Source organism: Panthera pardus, unplaced genomic scaffold, assembly GCF_024362965.1.
Source record: "Panthera pardus isolate Hobbes unplaced genomic scaffold, ASM2436296v1 HiC_scaffold_8, whole genome shotgun sequence".
In the NCBI taxonomy this organism is placed as follows: Eukaryota; Metazoa; Chordata; class Mammalia; order Carnivora; family Felidae; genus Panthera; species Panthera pardus.
Genome location: NW_026527013.1, coordinates 9036914 through 9057331, shown reverse-complemented (window position 1 = coordinate 9057331; position 20418 = coordinate 9036914). Strand labels below are relative to the sequence as shown.

Genomic DNA, 20418 nt, shown 5'->3' with positions numbered 1-20418 from the left:
GCAACAACATGGGTGGAGCTCGAGAGTATAATGCTAAGTGAAATAAGTCAGCCAGAGAAAGACGAATACCATATGATTTCATTCATATGTGGAATTTAACAGACAAAACAAGCAGAGGGGAAAGAGAGAGAGAGAGAGAGAGAAGCAAACCAAGAAACAGACTCTTAAGTATAAAGAATTAATTGATAATTATCAGAGGTGAGATGGGTGAAGGAATGGGGTAAATAAGGGATAGGGATAAAAGAGTACATTTATCATGATAAAAAATAACATAAAATGATTTTTTTTAATTTTTTTCATTCTCACATCCAATTTTATTGTCTGGACAATGACAAACATGCACATTTTAAATATTCGGTGTATGTAAAAATAAAATGATTCTAAAAAAAGAAATGCCCACCCTAAGGTTGTTCAAATAAGTAGATATATGCATTAAGAGTTTTGCTTTCTAGGGGCGCCTGGGTGGCTCAGTCGGTTAAGCTTCCCACTTCAGCTCAGGTCATGGTCTGGCGGTTAGTGAGTGCGAGCCCCGAGCCCCACGTCTGGCTCTGTGCTGACAGCTCAGAGCCTGAAGCCTGTTTGCGATTCTGTGTCTCTTTCTCTCTCCGCCCCTCCCCTGCTCACACTCTCTCTCTCTCTCAAAAATAAATAAACATTAAAAAAATTAAAATAAGCACTTTTTAAGTTAAAAAAAGAGTTTTGCAATCCAATCTCTTAAGCATATTAATACTTTCCAAGAACGTCCCATGTTTACATAACTTTTTCTTGTTTCTTGTTATATCAATTAAAACAGTAACCGAATTACCTTATAGGGGTATTCTAGCCTTTTATACATCAAGGTTCTCTAAGTATACATTCAAACGATGACCTAAAAATAAATTTTCTTTCAGTGTAAAACGTACACCTGAGAATTTAGTCAATGCCTCTTACAACTGTGGTTGGTCTTTCAAAGAGTCCCTGCCCCCAGCTGAGACTGGGGCTCCGATTTTCCATCCCAGCCAACAGGCTTGCAAGGCAACAGGCTTTTTAAACTATGAAATAAGGATGGGGAAGCATCGGGTGGAAGACCCAACTCTGTCAATGGTCAACGATCAAAATGGAGCCAGGTGACTTTTAAGGGTCTGTACTTGCAAAGAAGGGTCACAGTTCCAGCAGCTGGCGTTCCACGGACCCCTTACCTCTGGCCTGCTGTCACTCCGGAGGGAGTGGGTGGGCCTTGCAACCTGTCCAATCAGGGGAGACGTCAGGGCAAGGGGGTGGGGCGACGCTCCGCAGGCGCGCCGCGGGAGGCTTCTGGCTCCCGCCATTGTTTGGATGGCGGGTCGCCTGCGCTGGAGTCTTCCACGTCGCTGTGCCTCGGGTTCTGTCTTGCTGAGCCCTGGACCTTCCTCGGAAATCGTAGGTAGGACGCCGGGAGACACAGGAAAGCTAGAAATGGTGAGTGGGCAGGCCCGGGCTTCCGGAGAGGGGGCGGAGTGCTGGGTGGAACTGGCCGGAGCTGGCCGTGGCGTGAACTGGCCTCCTCGCGGACGACTCTGAAGTGTGAGCACCCATAGGTGGCGCCGCTCGGACCTCAGTCCCGTCCGCGCGTGGCCAGGGGGCTGGGCCGGCCGCCGGCACCCCGACGACCTGTGCGGTCCCTGTGCGCGGCAGCTTCGGCCTTCGAGCCTCCGGACAGCTCCGCGCCCGCAGCTCCGCGTCTCTCCGGATGGAGCGGTGACCGTGGTGACGGGGGGCAATCGTGACCGGCTCTCTGGTGTCCGTGCGCGGGAGATGCTAAGTATGGCCTTTGGGGTCTCCATTCCCTCCTTTCTCTTCAGAGGGGACCGGCTTTCTCCTGAGTTTTCCAAAATTTGGGGAAACCGTGAAATCCACGAGCCTGTCGCGGCACCGTCGCCCCCCCCCCCCACCCGCCGCGTCCAGCCCTCCCTGGGACTGGCATTCGTTGCCTAAATTAACTTCCAAATCCCTCCTGGCCCGCCTCCCTCCTCCAGTTCACAGCGTCTTTATGAACTATTCGTTCTCTATGGCGCCTTTTAAACAGACCCGATACTTCATTTGTTGATCATTTTCCCGCTGTCAGTGGATGGCTCTCTTAAAAGGGTTTAGTTTTTGTTCCTGGATATTTTACGGAATAGAAAAGTAGCGAATAACTGCCCGGTACAACGTGGTATGAAATCCTCGCGCCTCTCCCCCCAGGATCTTTCCTGGGCACAGACATCCTATGGGAAGTCCTTTGGGTGGCGGTTCCTCTTTGAAACTTTACTGGGTGATGTGCCCGACAGCACAGCCCCTCCCTGCCTTGGTTTGTCACATTTGAAACATTTCTTCAATTAATTTTAGTCTCAAGTTTTTCAGTGAATAAAAACGTATTTAAATTTTTTTTTTTAATTTTTTTTTAACGTTTATTTATTTTTGAGATGGAGAGAGACAGAGCATGAACAGGGGAGGGGCAGAGAGAGAGGGAGACACAGAATCTGAAACAGGCTCCAGGCTCTGAGCTGTCAGCACAGAGCCCGATGCGGGGCTCGAACCCACGGAGTGTGAGATCATGACCTGAGCTGAAGTCAGACGCCTAACCGACCAAGCCACCCAGGCGCCCCTAAATTTTTTTTTTAACGTTTATTTTATTTTTGAGACAGAGAGAGACAGAGCATGAACGGGAGAGGGTCAGAGAGAGAGGGAGACACAGAATCTGAAACGGACTCCAGGCTCTGAGCTGTCAGCACAGAGCCCGACGCGGGGCTCGAACTCACAGACCGTGAGATCATGACCCGAGCCGAAGTCGGCCGCTTAACCGACTGAGCCACCCAGGCGCCCCTATAAAAACGTATTTAATCCATACAACGCGAAAAGCAGTTGTGAAGTATTTCCAAAGAGTCAAGAAAGGAATGAATTTCAGGGGAAAAAAAAAAAACAAAACAAAACATTTCTGGGATTACACCTCAGGTATTATTATTATAATTTTTTTTTTTTTTTTTTTTTTTTTTTTTTTTTACTTTTTCCCTCCCTTGAGTGTGTTACTAATATTCTGAGGTCTGTTCTTTGATTTGGACGAGTTGGGATGAATTTCCAAGGCTTAGACTTGCAGACCTGTGGTGTTCAGCTATGATTCATAGCTTGTAAAACAGTTTGTTCTCATGGAAATAATTAACGTCTTATTATTTTTTTAGTTTTTGTGAATGCGGTTCATACTTGGGAGGTTTCTTGTTGAGCCAGTTTATTAAGGGCCTTACAGTTGTTGTTGTTGTTTTTTTTTCCCTCTCCTTTCCACATAAACACTGGGTTTGAGTGATTTGCTGGATTGTTCAAACACTGGGTTGATGTCATTTAAAATATCTCTGGTGGTGCGAATAAATAAAAAATAAAATAAAATAAAATAATACAATATCTCTGATCTCTGGTGGTGCAGAGCAATGCCAGTGGCAGGCAGAGGCTTCCGGATGGTCTGTCCAAGCGTTGGCCCCCCCTTGAGGCTGCAAAAGGAAGTTCACGGTGCCCAGTTTTTCCTCCTGGAGCAGTACCTCCCCTGCCAGTGTGTGGGGCTTCCGGAGTTCATTCCCGTGGCTGCTCAGGTGTCCTTTCCTCAGACTGACCCACCTCGGGACTTCTGTCTCCACCAGGGGAGTCTACAATGGAAACTTTTTTTTGTTTTTTTTTTTAAGTAAGTGGGGCTTGAACTCATGAGGCCAAGCTCAAGAGACACCTGCCGTACCCACTGAGCCAAACAGGGGCCCCTAGAATGTGAAACCTCCCGAATGTGGCTTTCCTTCTATCCTATGGGAAGCAGGCTGCTCCTAAGAGCTGATTCTGATCTTTCTTTCCTTTGGGTTCCTTTGCTGCTTGAACAGTACAGCCCTCTGGCTCTGGTTTCCTTTGGCACTTGGGCTCAGAAACTCTTAAGTTGATTGAGAGGTAACATGTGAGGAAAGCAAGAAAATTGTGGAACTAAGTAGAATCTGTACTCTGTTTAGGCAAGAGAACCTCAACATGTGAGAGGCATTCAGTTAAGTTTTCTTAAGGTCATTTAAACATTTTTTTAATGTTTATTTTTGAGGGATAGAAGAAGCACGCACGGGAGGGGCAGAGGATCTGAAGCGGGCTCTGCACTGACAGCAAAGAGCCTGACGCAGGGCTGGAACTCCCGAACCGTGAGATCATGACCTGAGCTAAAGTTGGACGCTTCACTGACTGAGCCACCCAGATGTTCCTGAAGGTCATCTTTCATTTTTGGATCAGTTAGTGAATGCACTTTTCCCTAAAGAACATTGGCATTTAACAGGCTAAAGCAAATGAATTTCTATTTCAATTGATGTGAGGAAAACTACCCAAAGTTTATGTAAATATTTGAAAATCCAGTGCATTGAAGGAGCTAAGCTCAACTTCCTAAAATATTGTAATATGCTACTCGCTCCTGGAAAATGCCCGGAGTGTGATACAGGGGGGAAGGGCAGACTGATACTCTGTGTCCTTCCAGCTAGGCATTTGAAAGTTTTCATTTTGTATGGTTTACACTTTTGTAAACTTTAGTGTTTAGTTATATTGTCAAATGGTTTCCTGTGTATAAAAGTTAAAATGAAATCAAGACTGTTAGTGTAATATATGTAAATTTCTCTATATTTTTTAAGTAAATTTGTAAGATAGCGAAGTGTGACTTAAGAAAATCACTGTGAACAAATCCTAGTTCCTTCCAGCACTGTGAAGCCCAGCCACCCCCAAATACACAGTTTTAATCGTTTCTTGAGCCTCGTGTTAGGGTTTCTTTATATTCAACAAGCAATTGCGAATGCATATTTTTCTTAACCTATGTTTGTCCTTGTAATGAGCAGTCAGACTTTGCAATTTTGGATATTTTAGTGCTGACAGCTTAAGCCTCTCCCTGCCCTCTCCACTCCCACCTCCCTTGCTCCTTGTGCTCCCCGTTGGATGAGCTGATGAGAAAGCCTGGGTGGTCCCTCCTCTAGAACAGGTAGGAGATTCCAACCAGAAAAGCCCCCGCCTGTGTGCAGAACTCTTGCCCCCGCCCGCTCCCCAACCCCAATGGACTCCTTACCCAGCCAGGCTCATTTCTGTTCTCCTGAAGCCATTTCAGAGCTGCCTTCACAGGCAGCCTTGCCCTGAGACCTCTGTTATGTGAGTCCTAAGCCTTTTCCGACTGTCTGGGTGTCTGTGTACAATGTTGTTGGGGCTACATCGCCATTCCCCTCAATTTCTGAACCACTTCTCAGCAGGGAGCCATAACAGTTGGCACCGTGAGCAGCGTGTCCACATGTGACCTCCATTCCATGGGTCTGTCTTCTCTTGCTGTAAGTTGCTCCCTGATGGTGGCATGTACTGCCGGGGGCTGGTGAGCTCGTGCTGTGACCTGTGCTGTCCTGTGTTGCGTCGGTGACCCAGCAAGCCTCAGTTCTAGACTGAGCCAACCAGAGTTGGCACTTGTGAGAATTTCTAGGCTTTTGGGAGCAGGACTGTCGGATTGGGGCCCTCCTTAAAGTGGTCCTGGGTCCATGTCTTTGCTGGTTTCTCTCCCTGTGTTAGAGTGAAGCTGTGACAGAGGCTGGGTTGGCCCCTGTATGCCCTGTGGAAAGAGGTGGCCTCATTCAGCGTTTACTCCTGGGAGAGCAGACATTTGGAAAGAGAAAGAAGAAAGGGTGAAAGGCAGCCAGTAAGTGGTGGGCTGAGTCCACACTCCGAGTACCAGACGGTTGAATGGGACCTTTGAGTACCTCTGCTGCTCCTGCCCCTGCCTCTTCTGCAAGAAATATCCTGACTCTGCGGATTTGAGAGGACAGCATCCACGGCACCCTTTGACACAGCATTGGAATTGGTTCAAAGCTGACGTAAGCTCCTTGTCCTTAAACCCACGAAAGCAACCAGTTATCATGGGGAAGGCTCCTATCCCTGATGGCACGGATTTGAGACTCTCAGGAGGAAACCTTTTATAAACACCAGGGTAGAAAGGCACCCCCTCTGCTAAAGTATATCCAGGGACAAAGAAAACAAAAGAGGGATGCTTGAGGAAGGGACTAATAGATAAAGTACTGAAACAAAGGACCACAATTTGACTGAATTGGAAATCCAAAATGTACAAAAAGAATTTATACAACAGAACAGGTAAGAATTCACTGCTTGGCTTTTCAGCCTCTATAACATAAGTTCTGGATCAATTTTGCTATCTAATGTAATGTACTAACTCAAGAACCTTTAAGCAGTCAGTCAATACTAGGTCTCAAATTATACCTATACCTAGGATCCCACTCCTGTTTAAACAGGGTACCCCTGATGGTCTCATGGCAGTCACTGAATAGGATATAGGGGAAAAACAGCACAGCTGTTTCTTCTTGACCGTCAGAACTATGGTCTTGTCGAAATCCTCCATGGACATAGCCCTGGTTGTTCTAAAAGAACCCAGAGTGATCTAGGAAGCTCTGAACCAATGATTCATAAATTAAAATTAAATAAAGCCATTGGCACTTATAAATTATCTTGACAAAATGGGACCTCACGGACTTGCCCTCTAAATTGAGTAGTTAATATGGCTCAACATAAATTGCTCAGGCCCTTGAAGGAATGAAACCACATATAAAACCTATTTAGCGAGGGGCTGATTATTCCCAGTGCTTCTCCTTTGAACAGCTGAATTTGGCCTATTCTTACCTGGAATAAATGAATGACACCTCACAGTGGATTGCTGTAACCTTGTAAATGTGGTCATGCCCAACAGAGGTCTATATCCAGTCTCCAACTTTATGGAAATTACTGACTCAACCAATCAACAACTGGGTAAATCTGCTGTCACAGATTTGGCTGGGTCTGTTCTGTTCAGTGTTTATCTAAAGAGCAGTTGCCTTCACTTTGCAGGGACATAGTATACCTTTACTGGGTTATCCTCATGGATCTTCAACAGCTTTGCCTTCCCACACAATTGTAGGCAAGATCTGAACTGCATCCTTGTTTCTACAAGAACACAGGTGTCACGTTATATTAATGAACTCCTCCTCCTCCTCTGAGAACATACTAGAGAGACAAATATTGAGAAAAGGAGCTAGCAAAATTTGGATGGGACATTGTCATGCATAAAATGTGAGGCCTGGTCAACCATGTTATTGTACCGGAAATTGTTTGATCATCTGACACCTGCTCCTTCTCTAACATCATGAGGAAATAGCTGTTCTCCCTAGCAATACCCCAACCTCAACGACGTTCTTTTGTTGTTCCGGAAGTAACATATTCCTTGTTTACAAATTTTACTTGAACCCGTTTATGCTGTTATTTACAAATGGGCACCTGTACCTCAAAAGGCTGGAGGTTTTTCAAATTGCCATTGAACTGGCACTCCTGGTCGTGCCCACAGAGACTTCTTCACTGTAGATGATTCATTGGCCTCCTTTCACGCCTCCTGGAATTACCCATGATGGCCTTGGAAAAGGCCTGCTCTGTTACCAGCTTGAGACATTATGGGGCAAACCTTGGACCTATGAGATAGCCGCCTGCGGGAGGGGGTGACCTATTCTCTGCTCCATCTCTTGCAAGATGTCTTAGTACTGAAATAAGCCCCTCCCTTTCCCAGGCCCCTGGCCTCCCCGAGGAGCTCCATAGGAGTACCTGAGTGAAAAGCAATGGTAGTCCGTAGACTTTAGGTATGACATCACCACATTTGTACATGGTGGAGCATAGGCAGAATTGCTCATTTTTTTTTTTAATTAATTAATTTAGAGAGAGAGCGAGGGCGAGAGCGAGAGCAAGAGAGAGAGAGAGAGAGAGAGAGAGAGAGAGAGAGAGAGAGAGAATCCCAAGTAGGCTCCGCACTGTCAGCATAGAGTCCAACACGGGGCTTGAACTCACCAACCGTGAGATCATGACCTGGGCCGAAGCTGGACACTCAACCAACTGAGCCACCCAGGCGCCCCAGAGTTGTTGCTTTTTATGTCTTAATTGGGATGTCTCACTAATAACTGGACCCAGTGGTCATTACTACTGACCACACATCCAGTAGTCATTTTAGCACCAGGCAACAAGACATTATCTTCATCTGTTTACTAGTCTTGAGTGATTCTCTGAGTTGCCCCTTTGAGGTGAAAAGATTCTAGGAATCTTATGCCTCCACCATCCCCAGTGTAAATCAAAGCAACACTTGTCCCTACATATACTAAGGCCAGAATACAAGACCTTGCCAGGACACTTATCTAGGTCTGAGTCAAGATGCTACTGACAGTAACAAAGACAGACATTTCATTTCTCAAAGTATACTGTGCTGGGTGCTCTAACAAGGCATTCAGTGGAAGTTGTTTCTCCTCCCTTCCAAGTCTCGGTGCAGGCTTCATAGAGCACCGTAATGGCTTACTGAAATCAGTTGAAATTATTGAATGAAAGATGGTCTATGCTTCTCATGGATCAGTTATCAGGTGTGAATATGAATGTGTCTGTCTTTTTCTTTTCCTAGTAGACTTTTTTAACTTTAAGAGAATTTTAACAGAAAATTTAATCAGAAAATACAGAGGCTTCCCACGTAATCCCTCTGCCTTGACAAGGTTTTTCCTATATTTTATATCTTGTATTGTTGTAATACCCTTGTTCCATTTGTTGAACCAACTTTGATGCATGAAAGTCCTTGTTTTACAATTAAGGTTGACGCTGTGTCATATAGTCTCGGGTCTTTAGCTAATGTGAAATGATGTGTCTCCATCATTTCTGTATCATATAGAATACTTTCACTCTTTGGAAAAATCTCCTATTCCCTACCTCGTCATTCATCCCTCCCTCCCACCCCATATCCTGGTAACCAGAGATCTTTTAATGACTTTTAATTTTCTCTTTTCTGAAATGTCATTCCCTTGGAATCATTCAGTGTGTAGCCTTATCATATGGTTTTCCTGCACTTAGAAATATGACTTAAGGGGCACCTGGGTGGCTCAGTTGGTTAAGCGTCCAGCTTCAGCCCAGGTTATGATCTCACAGTTCGTGGGTTTGAGCCTCACATCGGGCTCTGTGCTAACAGAACAGAGCCTGGAGCCTGCTTCAGAGTCTATGTCTCCCTCTCTGTCTGCCCCTCCCCTGCTCACGCTCTGTCTCTGTCTCTCAAAACTGAATAAACTTAAAAAAAAAAAAGGAAATATGATTTAAAATTTTCTTCATGTCTTTTGGCTTGATGAGCTCATTTCTTTCATCACTGAAGAATATTTCATCCTGTGGATGCACCAGTGATATTTTCTATCAGTTCACCTATTGAAATTATCTTGGTTCCATGTAAGTCATGACAAGTATGCATAAAGCTCCTATAAACATTTACATGTAGGATTTTTATGAACCTAAGTTTTCAGTTCCTTTATGTATATTTGAAATGTATAATTGCTACATAGTCTGGTAAATGTGGCCTTAGTGTTAAGAAATTGCCTTTCTTCCAAAGTAGGTATATCATTTTCTGTTTCCACCAGCAATGAATGAGGTCACCTGTTGCTTTCCATTTTTCCAATTGTTTGGTGTTCTAAGTGTTGTTTTTTTTAATGTTTATTTATTTTTGAGACAGAGAGAGACAGAGCATGAATGGGGGAGGGTCAGAGAGAGAGGGAGACAGAATCCGAAGCAGGCTCTGGGCTCTGAGCCGTCAGCACAGAGCCCGACACGGGGCTTCTTGAACTCACGGAACGTGAGATCATGACCTGAGCCGAAGTTGGACGCTCAACCGACTGAGCCACCCAGGCGTCCCAGTTCTAAGTGTTTTTAATGTTAGTGTTTGATGCCAGCCCCTTATCAGATAAGTGACTTCCAAAGATTTTCTGCCAGCTTATTGCTTGTGTTTTCATTCTGTTAACTTGTTTCACTAAGTAGCTTTTCATTGTAATGAAGTCCAAGGTATTTTCTTCTTTCTTAAATCTTGCTTTTTTTTCTTTTTTAAATAATCTCTACACCCAACATGAGGCTCAAACTCACTACCCTGAAATCAAGAGTTGCATACTCCATCGACTAAGCCAGCCAGGTGCCTCTGCTCTTGTTTTCTTAAAAATTAATCACCAAATACTACATCACCAGGATTTTCTATCTTAATCTTTTAGGAGTGTTAAAATTCTACAATATACCCTAAGATCTGTGATCAAATTTGAGTTAATTTTTGTGAAAGGTGTACAGTTTGTAGATTTGGTTTTTTTGTATGCACATGTCCAGTTTTTTTGACATTATTTGTTGAAAAGACTGTTTCCCATGGAGTTAACTTTGGTTCTTTGTCAAAGGTGAGTTCACTGTATTTGTGTAGATCTACAGAAAAGCAGTTGCCTTTTCTATACTAACTTTTTATCTTTTAGTTTTTCTCTTCTCAGTTCATGGGGTTTTCTTTGTTATTTGGAATTTTTTGACATTTTCTCAATTGACAATCTTGTCATATGACACAAAGACAGTTTTATTTCTTGCTTCTCCAAATGTATGCCTATTATTTTTTGTTATTTACCTTTTATTCCCCTTGTCTGAATGCATGAGCTAGGAATCCCGGTACAAGATTGTCTAAGTGTAGTGAGAGAGGACATTCTTGCCTTTGTTCTGAGGTTACCGGAAAGCATGTAGTTCTTTTAAGGTGGTACACTTATATATGGTTTTTTTTTAATTTTTTTTTTTAATGTTTATTTTTGAGACAGAGAGAGACAGAGCATGAATGGGGGAGGGTCAGAGAGAGAGGGAGACACAGAATCCGAAACAGGCTCCGGGCTCTGAGCTGTCAGCACAGAGCCCGATGCGGGGCTCGAACTCACGGACCGTGAGATCATGACCTGAGCCGAAGTCGGACGCTCAACCGACTGAGCCACCCAGGCGCCCCGGTGGTACACTTATATTAAACAAGATCCCAGTTGATGTAGAGGCACATGGGGTCAGTGGGGAAACATTCTCTTACCTCAGGGATTTGCTCTCAGTCTTTCAGGGAGCCTTTGTCCCTGGGCTTGACCTACTGTGATACAATGAGAAAGATGTGTTGTAAGTGTCCTCAGTTCCTAGCAAAAGCTCTTGAAGCCCTTGAGATTACTTGAGTGTTAATGGTGAAAGAATGTGTGTGTTTTTAAAAATTTTTTTCTAATGTTTATTTTTGAGAGAGAGAGAGAGAGACAGACAGACAGACAGACAGTGTGTGAGCCACGAAGGGGCACAGAGAGAGAGGGAAACACAGAATCCAGCTCAGGCTCCAGGCTCTGAGCTGTCAGCACAGAGCCCGACGCGGGGCTCGAACCCACCAAGTGGGAGGTCATGACCTGAGCCGAAGTCTGGCACTCAACTGACTGAGCCACCCAGGCGCCCCAGAATGTGTTTTGTTTAGTGAGGTTTTATGGTGGGGTTTTGGACACCTGAAATAGCCAACTTTGATTAAAACTTTAGAAAGTTGGGCTGCAGGTCCCAGCTTCTGGGTATAGGATAGGGGCTAGAGGCTGAGTTAATTACCAGTGTCCAGTGATTTAATAAATTGAATCCATGTAATGAAACCTCCATCAAAATTCTTAGAAACAGGATTCTGACGGTTTCTGTGTTGGTGAATCAATCCAGGTGCTGGAAGGTTGGCATGTCCATAGTGGGGGTGGGAGCTTTGGATGCCCCACCCCCCATCTCCGTTCCCCTTACCATTGCCTTAACTTGTCCTATGTATTGCACCTTTTGCCTGTTCCTTATTTGTATGATTTATAGTAAACTGGTAATGGTAAATAAAGCATTTTGCTAAGCTCCTCAAAATCATTTCAGTAAATTACCAAACAGGTCAGAGTGTGGAGGGAATCTGTGAATTTGTAGTTGCCTGTAGAAATAGTAAACTGGGCTCCCCATTTATAGCTTGTATCTCAAATAGGGACAGTGTGTGGGACTGCCTTTTTAAACTATGAGTCTGACTTAAACTCTGGGTAATTTGTGTTAGAATTGGACACCTTTTTAGTGACATAGAATTGGAGAAGTGGCTTTGGAACAGGTACCACATATTTGGTTTCAGGAGTGAGAGAACCCTATCATCTGCTCCACCTTTGGAGCAGAAAGGAAAGAAATACCTTTGTCCCCCCCGGTCCCTTAGGCTCTGGGAGTCATATGGAACTTCTTATAAATTGAGTATAGGTCTTCAGGGGTCTGTCTCATCCATCCTATGTACATATATGGGATTATTTAGGACTCGGTGGCCTTTGAGGATGTGACTGTGAAGTTCACCATGGAGGAGTGGGCCCTCCTGGATCCATCCCAGAAGAAACTCTACAGAGATGTGATGCAGGAAACCTTCAGGAACCTGGCCTCAATAGGTAGGGACGACGACATTTCTTGCTTACTAAGTCAATTAGAGATCCAGTGTAACTTGCTCCTCAGTGCTATTTTAAGGGAAAAAATGGAAAGGGAATGTTTTTGTTAATAAACCTGCCATGGTAATAACTTATCATGGACCTAGAATCTAGCAATTCTATAAATTTTTATAATTTATAATGCTTTTTCCTAGTATGTATTTCAGAAGAAAAATGGGAAGTCTATGACAGCGAAGATCGGGATGAGAATCATGGGACACATCTAATGTGAGTAGCATTCACGTGGGAAAACAAGAGAATCTAGAGATGTGATGAAATTTTATTTTTAAGTTTTATTTATTTACGTGATCGCTGCACCCAGTGTGGGGCTCGAACTCGTGACCCCGAGATCAAGAGTCAGATGCTCTACCAACTAAGCCAGCCAGGTGCCCCCGTAAAATTTTAAAACCAAACAAATAAATCAGCCTGGATTTATTTAAATCCATTGATCCATAGGCTATTTTCATCAGTGGTTTTTTCCCACATGTGGCCGAGATGTACAGGTTTTGAAATATGGTACGCCTGGAAACAGCATATAGAAATACCATTTATGAGTATTACTGTTTTGATAACAGCTAAGGTGGAGCCCTATTGCAGAGCTTTTGGTATGTTCACTTTCAAACAATCAAAACCTGCAGAAAACCTACATTTTCCTTGATGGTAACAAGTCACTGTCATAGTTATTCGTAAACATAAGCTCATTAATAACCAAGCTATTAGTAATATGCTTCTCGTTTTTTACAGCAGTCAAATGGTAGGAAGACTCTGTAAATGTAAAGAATGTAGCCAGTATGAAGGACTCTTCGGCCAGATTCCAAATCGGAATCCGAAGAAGAGAACTCCTACTGGAATAAAACTAGGTAAATGCCCTTTGTGTGGACAGGCGTTCATGCATCATTCATCTTTTAACAAGCACCTGAGATCTCACGCTGGACACAAACTATATGAGTATCAAGAAGGTGAAGAGAAGCCTTATAAATGTAAGCGTTGTGGGAAATCCTTCAAGCATCGCCAATCTATTCGAATGCACGAAAGGTCGCACAGTGGACAGAGGCCCTATGAATGTAAGCACTGTGGGAAAGCTTTCATTTGTCGCAATTACTTTCAAATTCATCAAAGGGCACACAGTGGGGAAAAGCCCTACAAATGTACAGAATGTGGTAAAAGCTTTAGTTATTCAAGTAACTTACGTAAACACGAAAGGACTCACGTTGGAGAGGAATCTAGCGAATGTAAGCAATGTGGTAAAGCTTTCAGTTGTGTCAGGTCCTTTCGAATACACGAAAGGATACACAGTGCGAAAAAGCCCAAGGAATGTACAAAATGTGGTAAAACCTTCAGTTACTCAAGTAATTTACATAAGCATGAGAGAAGTCATAATGGGGAGAAACTCTATGAACGTAACGAAGGTGGGAAAGCCTTGCATTCCCTCACCAAATTTCGAAGACCCGCGATCAAGCACAACGGAGACGGACTTTATAAATGTAAGGAGTGTGGGAAAGCCTTCAGGTGTCCCAAAAACTGTCGTAGTCATGAAATGACACACAGCGGAGTAAAGCCGTATGAATGTAAGGAATGTGGTAAAGCTTTCAGCTCTCCCAGGTCCCTTGGAAAACACAGAAGAATTCATACTGCAACGAAGCCTCACGAATGTAAGGAATGTGGTAAGGCTTTTCGTTATCCCAGTTCCCTTCGAAATCATGAAAGAACTCATACGGGGGAGAAACCTTATAAGTGTAAGGAATGTGGGAAAGCTTTTAGTTGTCCCAATTATTTTCGAATTCATGAAAGAACTCACACTGGAGTAAAACCATATGAATGTAAGCAGTGTGGAAGAGCTTTCAGCTGTCCCCAGTCCTTTCGGATACACGAAAAGACGCATAGTGCAGAAAAGCCCTATGAATGTGCAAAATGCGGTAAAGTCTTCAGGTACTCCAGTAACTTACGCAAACATGAGAGATCTCATACTGATGATAAACGCTATGAATGTAAACTATGCGGTAAGGCCTTCAGCAGTCACTACTATGTTCAAAAACATGAAAGAACTCACACTGGAGAAAAACCGTATGAATGTAAGGAATGTGGGAAAGGCTTCATTTTTCGCTCAGGTGTTCGATCGCACATGGTAATCCACACTGGAGATGGGCCTTATAAATGTAAGAAATGTAAAAAAGCATTTATTTCTCCCAGTTCGTTACGAACACATGAAAGAACTCACACTGGAGAGAAACCTTATCAATGTAAAACTTGTAGTAAAACCTTCAGTCTTACAAATTCCTTACGAAATCATGAAAGAACTCATACATGAGAGAAATGTATGTGGTAAAGCTTTTTCCTATTTTCCTATGAAAATAAGGAATGTGAGAAAGCAAAAGATTTGTTGCATAATCTTTCATGGACACGTAAGAATGCACACTGGAGAGGAATTGTAGAAATGTACAGAACGCAAGAAAGCCTTCAGTTGTCCTGTTTCCTTCAGAACTTACCAAACAAAAGTCACAGTGGAGAGAATTCTATTGGTAATAAACAATGTGGGAAACCTTCACTTGCCCGCCATCACTAAACATCTCATTCCCCACATTCGTCCTGTATAACTAAAAAATAAAAACTTTGTAATTTTTGCAGATATTTTCAAGGTGGTATGAAAGTTATACGGGAAAGAAATCATACTCAAGTAATATGGGTAAGCTCTTTGAACCTTCATGTATAATACTTCTGAAAATTCACAACATGAAAGAAATGTTATAATCGTTATACATGTATGGTCTTTATCAAGGATTCATTCTCTTGAGAGAGAGCATGCGCCCATGTGGTGGGGGAGGGGCAGAGGGAGAGGGAGAGAATTTTAAGGAGGCTACATGCCCAGCGTGGATGGACGTGGGGGTCGATCTCACAACCATGAGGTCATGACCTGAGTCAAAATCAAGTTGGATGCTTAACTAACTGAGCCACTCCGGCGCCCAAAGGATTCATTTGTAAAGTGATTCTCTGCACTGTGGATTTCTACTTACCTTTGAAAGCAGATATTGAGTGAGATAATTAAGTAGGTACTCTTTAAGCAAGAGTTCCTAAGTTTAGTAAGTAATTTTTTTCCCGAGTAATATTATTGTGTTCTTATTTTGAAGTCTGTTGGATCCATGGGTTATTGAAGTGTATTTCTAATATGCAAGTAGGTTTAATTTTTATATGATTTTTAAGTTCTGGAAGGAGAGGAACGTTGAAAAATAACACTTTCTTCCTTTTCCCTAGAGTCCTCCTGTGGGGCATGTACTCAATATGCTTTAGCCATTATTTCTATATTCTACATTTCTTTATTAACACAGAGTTCCCCTTTCATTGACCTAAAGAGACTCTTTCTGTTTTCCTTACCAACTTTCCTTTCCTTTCCTTTCCTTACCAACTTACCATATAGTTGTCAATATGCAAAGTTCATCATACAGTTTCGTGAATTTGTCATTGCTTGTGGCTGGAATTTGGAGTACAGAGTTACATTAAGAATAAAGGTCTTGGGGCGCCTGGGTGGCTCAGTCAGTTAAGCGTCCGACTTCGGCTCAGGTCATGATCTCGCGGTCCATGGGTTCGAGCCCCGCGTCGGGCTCTGTGCTGACAGCTCAGAGCCTGGAGCCTGTTTCAGATTCTGTGTCTCCCTCTTTCTCTGACCCTCCCCTGTTCATGCTCTCTCTCTCTCTCTCTCTCTCTCTCTGTCTCAAAAATAAATAAATGTTAAAAAAAATTTTTTTTTTAAAGAATAAAGGTCTGTGTGAGGTAGAACAATAATAAATCTAGAGTTGGAGATGACCCTCCTTGATGCTGTTAATGTCAAAGTCAGTAATGTGAAGTATGTTTTCCAGTATCTATTGCATTTATGTATCCGTGTTAGAATTCACTAAAGCCTAACCTACATGAAACTTGGAACACAGAAGTGAAATGGGGTTAGGCACGTTTTTCAGCCACCTGTATAGACGCAGGTAGAAGCATAGGACTTCATGGACACCTGCTTCCAGCCTGTTTTCCTCATTCTTTTTTTCCTTTTTTCCCTGAGAATCAAGAATAATCTCAAAACCACCACCAAGTGCTTGACTTCCATTTGATCCCAGCAGTAGGCTTCTACAGTTGTGTCCAAAGTTCTACATCAGAGACCCGGCAGGGGTTAAAATTTCCAGCAAGCTCTCAGGTATCCACAACTTTAGGCTGTCGTGGTTGAGAATGTTCTCTGAAGTGCCACCCCCTTCTTTCCTAGATTTTACTCATATAAGGTCTAATGTGTATAGTAAACACCCTTTTCTGTTAATACCACGGTTGACTGTGTGTTTGTGTTTCCCCTATGACAGCTGTAGTGGGCCAGTCCGGCAAAACTACATGGCCTTGTGCAGTGACTGCTGAGGGCCAGTCCTTCCGTGTGAGAATCAGCACCTTCCTCCTATCAGGCAGATTCTTTCTGGGTGTTTCACGTAATTCATAGTTGAGCATAATCCCTCGATATATTGTTAGTTATCTTGGTATGTGATTGAAAGTGTGTGCATTTCTTCCTCTGATGAATTCATTTATAGTTTTTTCTTAGAAATACTTGGTTAATTTTAACAAGCACTTGTATGCTAATATGTGGTATGATGCTGAGAGGATATATTGAAATGTCTTGTTGTTTATTTAAAAAAACTTTGTTTTTTATTTATTTTGAGAGAGAAACAGAGCATGAGTGGGTGAGGGGCAGAGAGAGAGGGAGTCACCGAATCTGAAACAGGCCTCAGCCTCTCGGCTCTCAGCACAGAGCCCCACGCGGGCTCAACCCACGAACCACGAGATCGTGACCTGAGCCGAAGTCAGACGCTTAACTAACTGAGCCACCCAGGCTCAGGCGCCCCTAAAATACTTTGTAATTATGGATTTTCAGATCAACTTTTGTAATTTCCTTCACTTAATCGTTATATATTATAAGTCAATATTATTGAGGCGTCTGGGTGGCTCAGTCGGTTAGGTGTCCGACTTCGGTCCAGGTCATGATCTCACAGTTCGTGAGCTCGAGCCCCGCGTTGGGCTCTGTGCTGACAGCTTGGAGCCTGGAGCCTGCTTCAGATTCTGTGTCTCCCTCTCTCTCTGCCCCTCCCCTGCTCATGCTCGCACTCTGTCTCTGTCAAAAATAAATTAAAAAAAAAAAAAAATTTTAAGTCAATGTTATTGTGTGCATATAAATTTGAGTATTTTTTTCCTTAGGAAAATATTTAAAAATTCTTTTATACTTAGAATTTTTATGATAAAACTAGTTTTTCATTTGTTCATAAAACCACAAACTTACGTCATTTTCAGTTGCATTTTGCCCAAGACCACTAATGTCGCATCTATAGTCAAAGACAAGAGTATATGAAATCTAGAAATAAGTATGACCATAAGCCATAAATAACCGTGCTGTGTAACAACAGTATCAGCACACTTGATTAAAAGGAATTCTCGGGGCGCCTGGGTGGCTCAGTCAGTTAAGCGTCTGACTTCGGCTCAGGTCATGATCTCACAGTCCATGGGTTCGAGCCCCGCGTCAGGCTCTGTGCTGACAGCTCAGAGCCTGGAGCCTGTTTCAGATTCTGTGTCTCCCTCTCTCTCTGACCCTCCCCCATTCATGCTGTCTCTCCCTGTCTCAAAAATAAATAAACATTAAAAAAATTAAAAAAAAAAAAAAAAGGAATTCTCATTGGAATTTGACTTGTGGTAGATTATTTGATTGCTGTTTAAGAAAGGAAGACGTTTTTCTGTATTGGGGCTTTGAGAGAATGAACTTAATTCAATCATAAATAATCATAGTAATTCTTACATAGAAGGCAGAAAGAATGGCTTGATGGTAAACCTAATTTGTAAGAAGCAGAAATCGTATTAGTGAATAGAAGGTCGTTTTGGTTATTTCTTTGGGATCTGTTCTGTATTGTCATGTTAGGGATTTGGTTATAGAATACTTTTATGTTGATCGAAAATGGTTACAAGGTATCTGTGTCTGATGATGGACATATGAGATACTTTTCAACGGTCTAGGCCTTGCATGGAGTACTAGGCCAGCTCTCAGCCATCTGGAACACCTTACCTTTCTTGTTATTTAAATACTGAAATATTCCCTACAGTGTATTGGACACTTCCGTAAACTACCTCACTTAAAGTATATATATTTCAAATCACATATTCTTTAGCAAAATATGTAAGACTTATTATTTCTTTTAGGAGTAATGCTTACAAATTTAGGGAAATTGTCGAAGAGCACAAACTCTGAAAGTGACAGTCAAGATCCCTCTTCCAGTGAAGCCCTTCTTTTTTTTTTTTTTTAATGTTTATTCATTTTTGAGAGACAGAGCATGAGCCGGGAGGTGCAGAGAGAGGGAGGGAGATAGAATCCGAAGCAGGCTCCAGGCGCTGAGCTGTCAGCACAGAGCCCGACGTGGGGCTCGAACCCACGAACCGTGAGATCATGACCTGAGCCGAAGTCAGATGCCTAACCGAGCCACCCAGGCACCCCTCAGTGAAGCCCTTCTTGCTCAGAGACAATGCTCTTGATGTTCATTTTTCAACACCATGTCAGGAAGTGTAGGCTGCAAATACAATTTAGCACAAATATTTAAGCCACTCTAGGCCGTAGATAACATAGGCATGAAAGAAACAAGTTCCTATGTTCTTGGTGCTTATGTTTTTGTGAGACAAGAAGATGGTTAGTTGAGAAAGCTTTGGTTTTTAATTAGAAAATAAATGTTGTGAAGGAAAGGAAATGAAGGTCCATGACAAGGAGGTAGGGAGTGGGTTGTATGTCTTCTCTATGGAGGGTGAGGGCCACAATGAGTGAGAATGTGATCGTTTTACCACCATCTAATACATCCTAACTATGGAGCAGCTGCTGGTGTGTGGATGGAAGTAATGGCCAATACCACCAGAAGTCCCGCACTCCTGGCATGAAGGACAGGGATTCCCCACACAGGAAAGATCTAGACCGGTTTCATCTTTGTTTTGGCCCTGGTTATAAGTTTGTAGGGCATGTGCTATTTGATTATGAGCACACTCCTGGGTGTTGGGACGTGAGACTGACCATTATGTTTATGTATGTTTCTCTTTGACATCAGATGAAAGGAATTGAAACTCCCTTAATGATTTGGCACGTATTTTCTGGCTGATCAGACTGAGTGGCACACTTTGTGCCCCATGCCAAGTTCCAGTCTGAGGAGGTTCTGTCATCTGTGGAGGTATAGCCCATCATGAGTTTTCCCGTGAGTAGAGTGATAGGGGAGCTGTATCATTTCATTGTTTAGTTTTTATTTATTTTTTTAACATTTATGCATTTTTGAGAGACAGAGACCGAGCGTGAATAACGGGGGGGGGGGGGGGGGGGGGGGAGAGACAGAGACAGAGGGAGACACAATCCGAAGCAGGCTCCAGGCTCCGAGCTGTCGGCACAGAGCCCGACGTGGGGCTGGAACCCACGAACTGCGAGATCATGACCTGAGTTGAAGTCGGACACTTAACCCACTGAACCATCTAGGCACCCCTCATTGTTATTTTTTAAAGTTTACTTAAAGTAGTCTCTACACCCAACACGGGGCTCAAACTCACAACCCTGGGATCAAGAGTCGCTTGTCCTTCTGACTCAGCCACCCAAGTGCCTTGAGCTGTATCATTTTAAGTAGCATCCCAAGGTAGTGGCAAAGGAGGTAGATTTGACCTCCTCAAAGTGGGGATTTTCTGTGCCTTTTTATAAAGATAGTATCTTGATGGTTTTTGTTTAAGGGTGTACAAGGCCACTTTCGTTATTGTCACGGATCACTTCTGTCTGTTTACGCTTCCAGGAGATATCATGGAAGACGAGGTAAAAAGCGGCAGCTTTTCTTTCGTAAAACAGCTAAGGAAATCCATATCTGGTTTCTTTCTTCTTCGGTGGCAATTTGTTTTCTTAGTATTGTAGAGATGATGTAATTTTATTAGTAGTCCTACCTCATTTGATCTCTGACCTCATTATTCCTTCCATCACACAAGCAGGGGATCTTACTCCAATTCACATAGCTCATAATAGTGGAATCTCTCCGTTTTGAAGGCATAATACGTGCCCTGGGCAGTGTCAAGTTTTAAATTCGGGAGAGCACGGCAAAGTTTATACGACTGTGCACTTTTA

General features: G+C 43.1%; 1 protein-coding gene and 1 long non-coding RNA gene across 4 annotated transcripts; both read left to right on the top strand.

The window, feature by feature from the left end:
* The first annotated feature begins 1269 nt into the window (after positions 1–1269).
* LOC109254049 (zinc finger protein 709-like) lies at positions 1270–15041 on the top strand. 3 transcript variants are annotated; one of them, XM_053896993.1, is made up of 5 exons: positions 1329–1437; positions 5539–6114; positions 12125–12251; positions 12443–12515; positions 13032–15041. In XM_053896993.1, the coding sequence occupies exons 3-5, from the start codon at positions 12164–12166 to the stop codon at positions 14593–14595; spliced, it is 1725 nt and encodes a 574-aa protein (XP_053752968.1). In that variant the 5' UTR covers positions 1329–1437; positions 5539–6114; positions 12125–12163; the 3' UTR covers positions 14596–15041. The 3 variants fall into 3 exon arrangements, with proteins under 3 accessions (XP_053752967.1, XP_019283156.1, XP_053752968.1); XM_053896992.1 differs by lacking the exon at positions 5539–6114 and having other exon boundaries at positions 1270–1437; positions 13035–15041; XM_019427611.2 differs by lacking the exon at positions 5539–6114 and having other exon boundaries at positions 1270–1437.
* Positions 15042–18640: 3599 nt separating this feature from the next.
* LOC128775498 (uncharacterized) lies at positions 18641–20161 on the top strand. Its single transcript, XR_008420202.1, has 2 exons — positions 18641–19519; positions 20037–20161. It is a non-coding gene; the product is annotated as an uncharacterized LOC128775498 (long non-coding RNA).
* Positions 20162–20418: the final 257 nt, after the last annotated feature.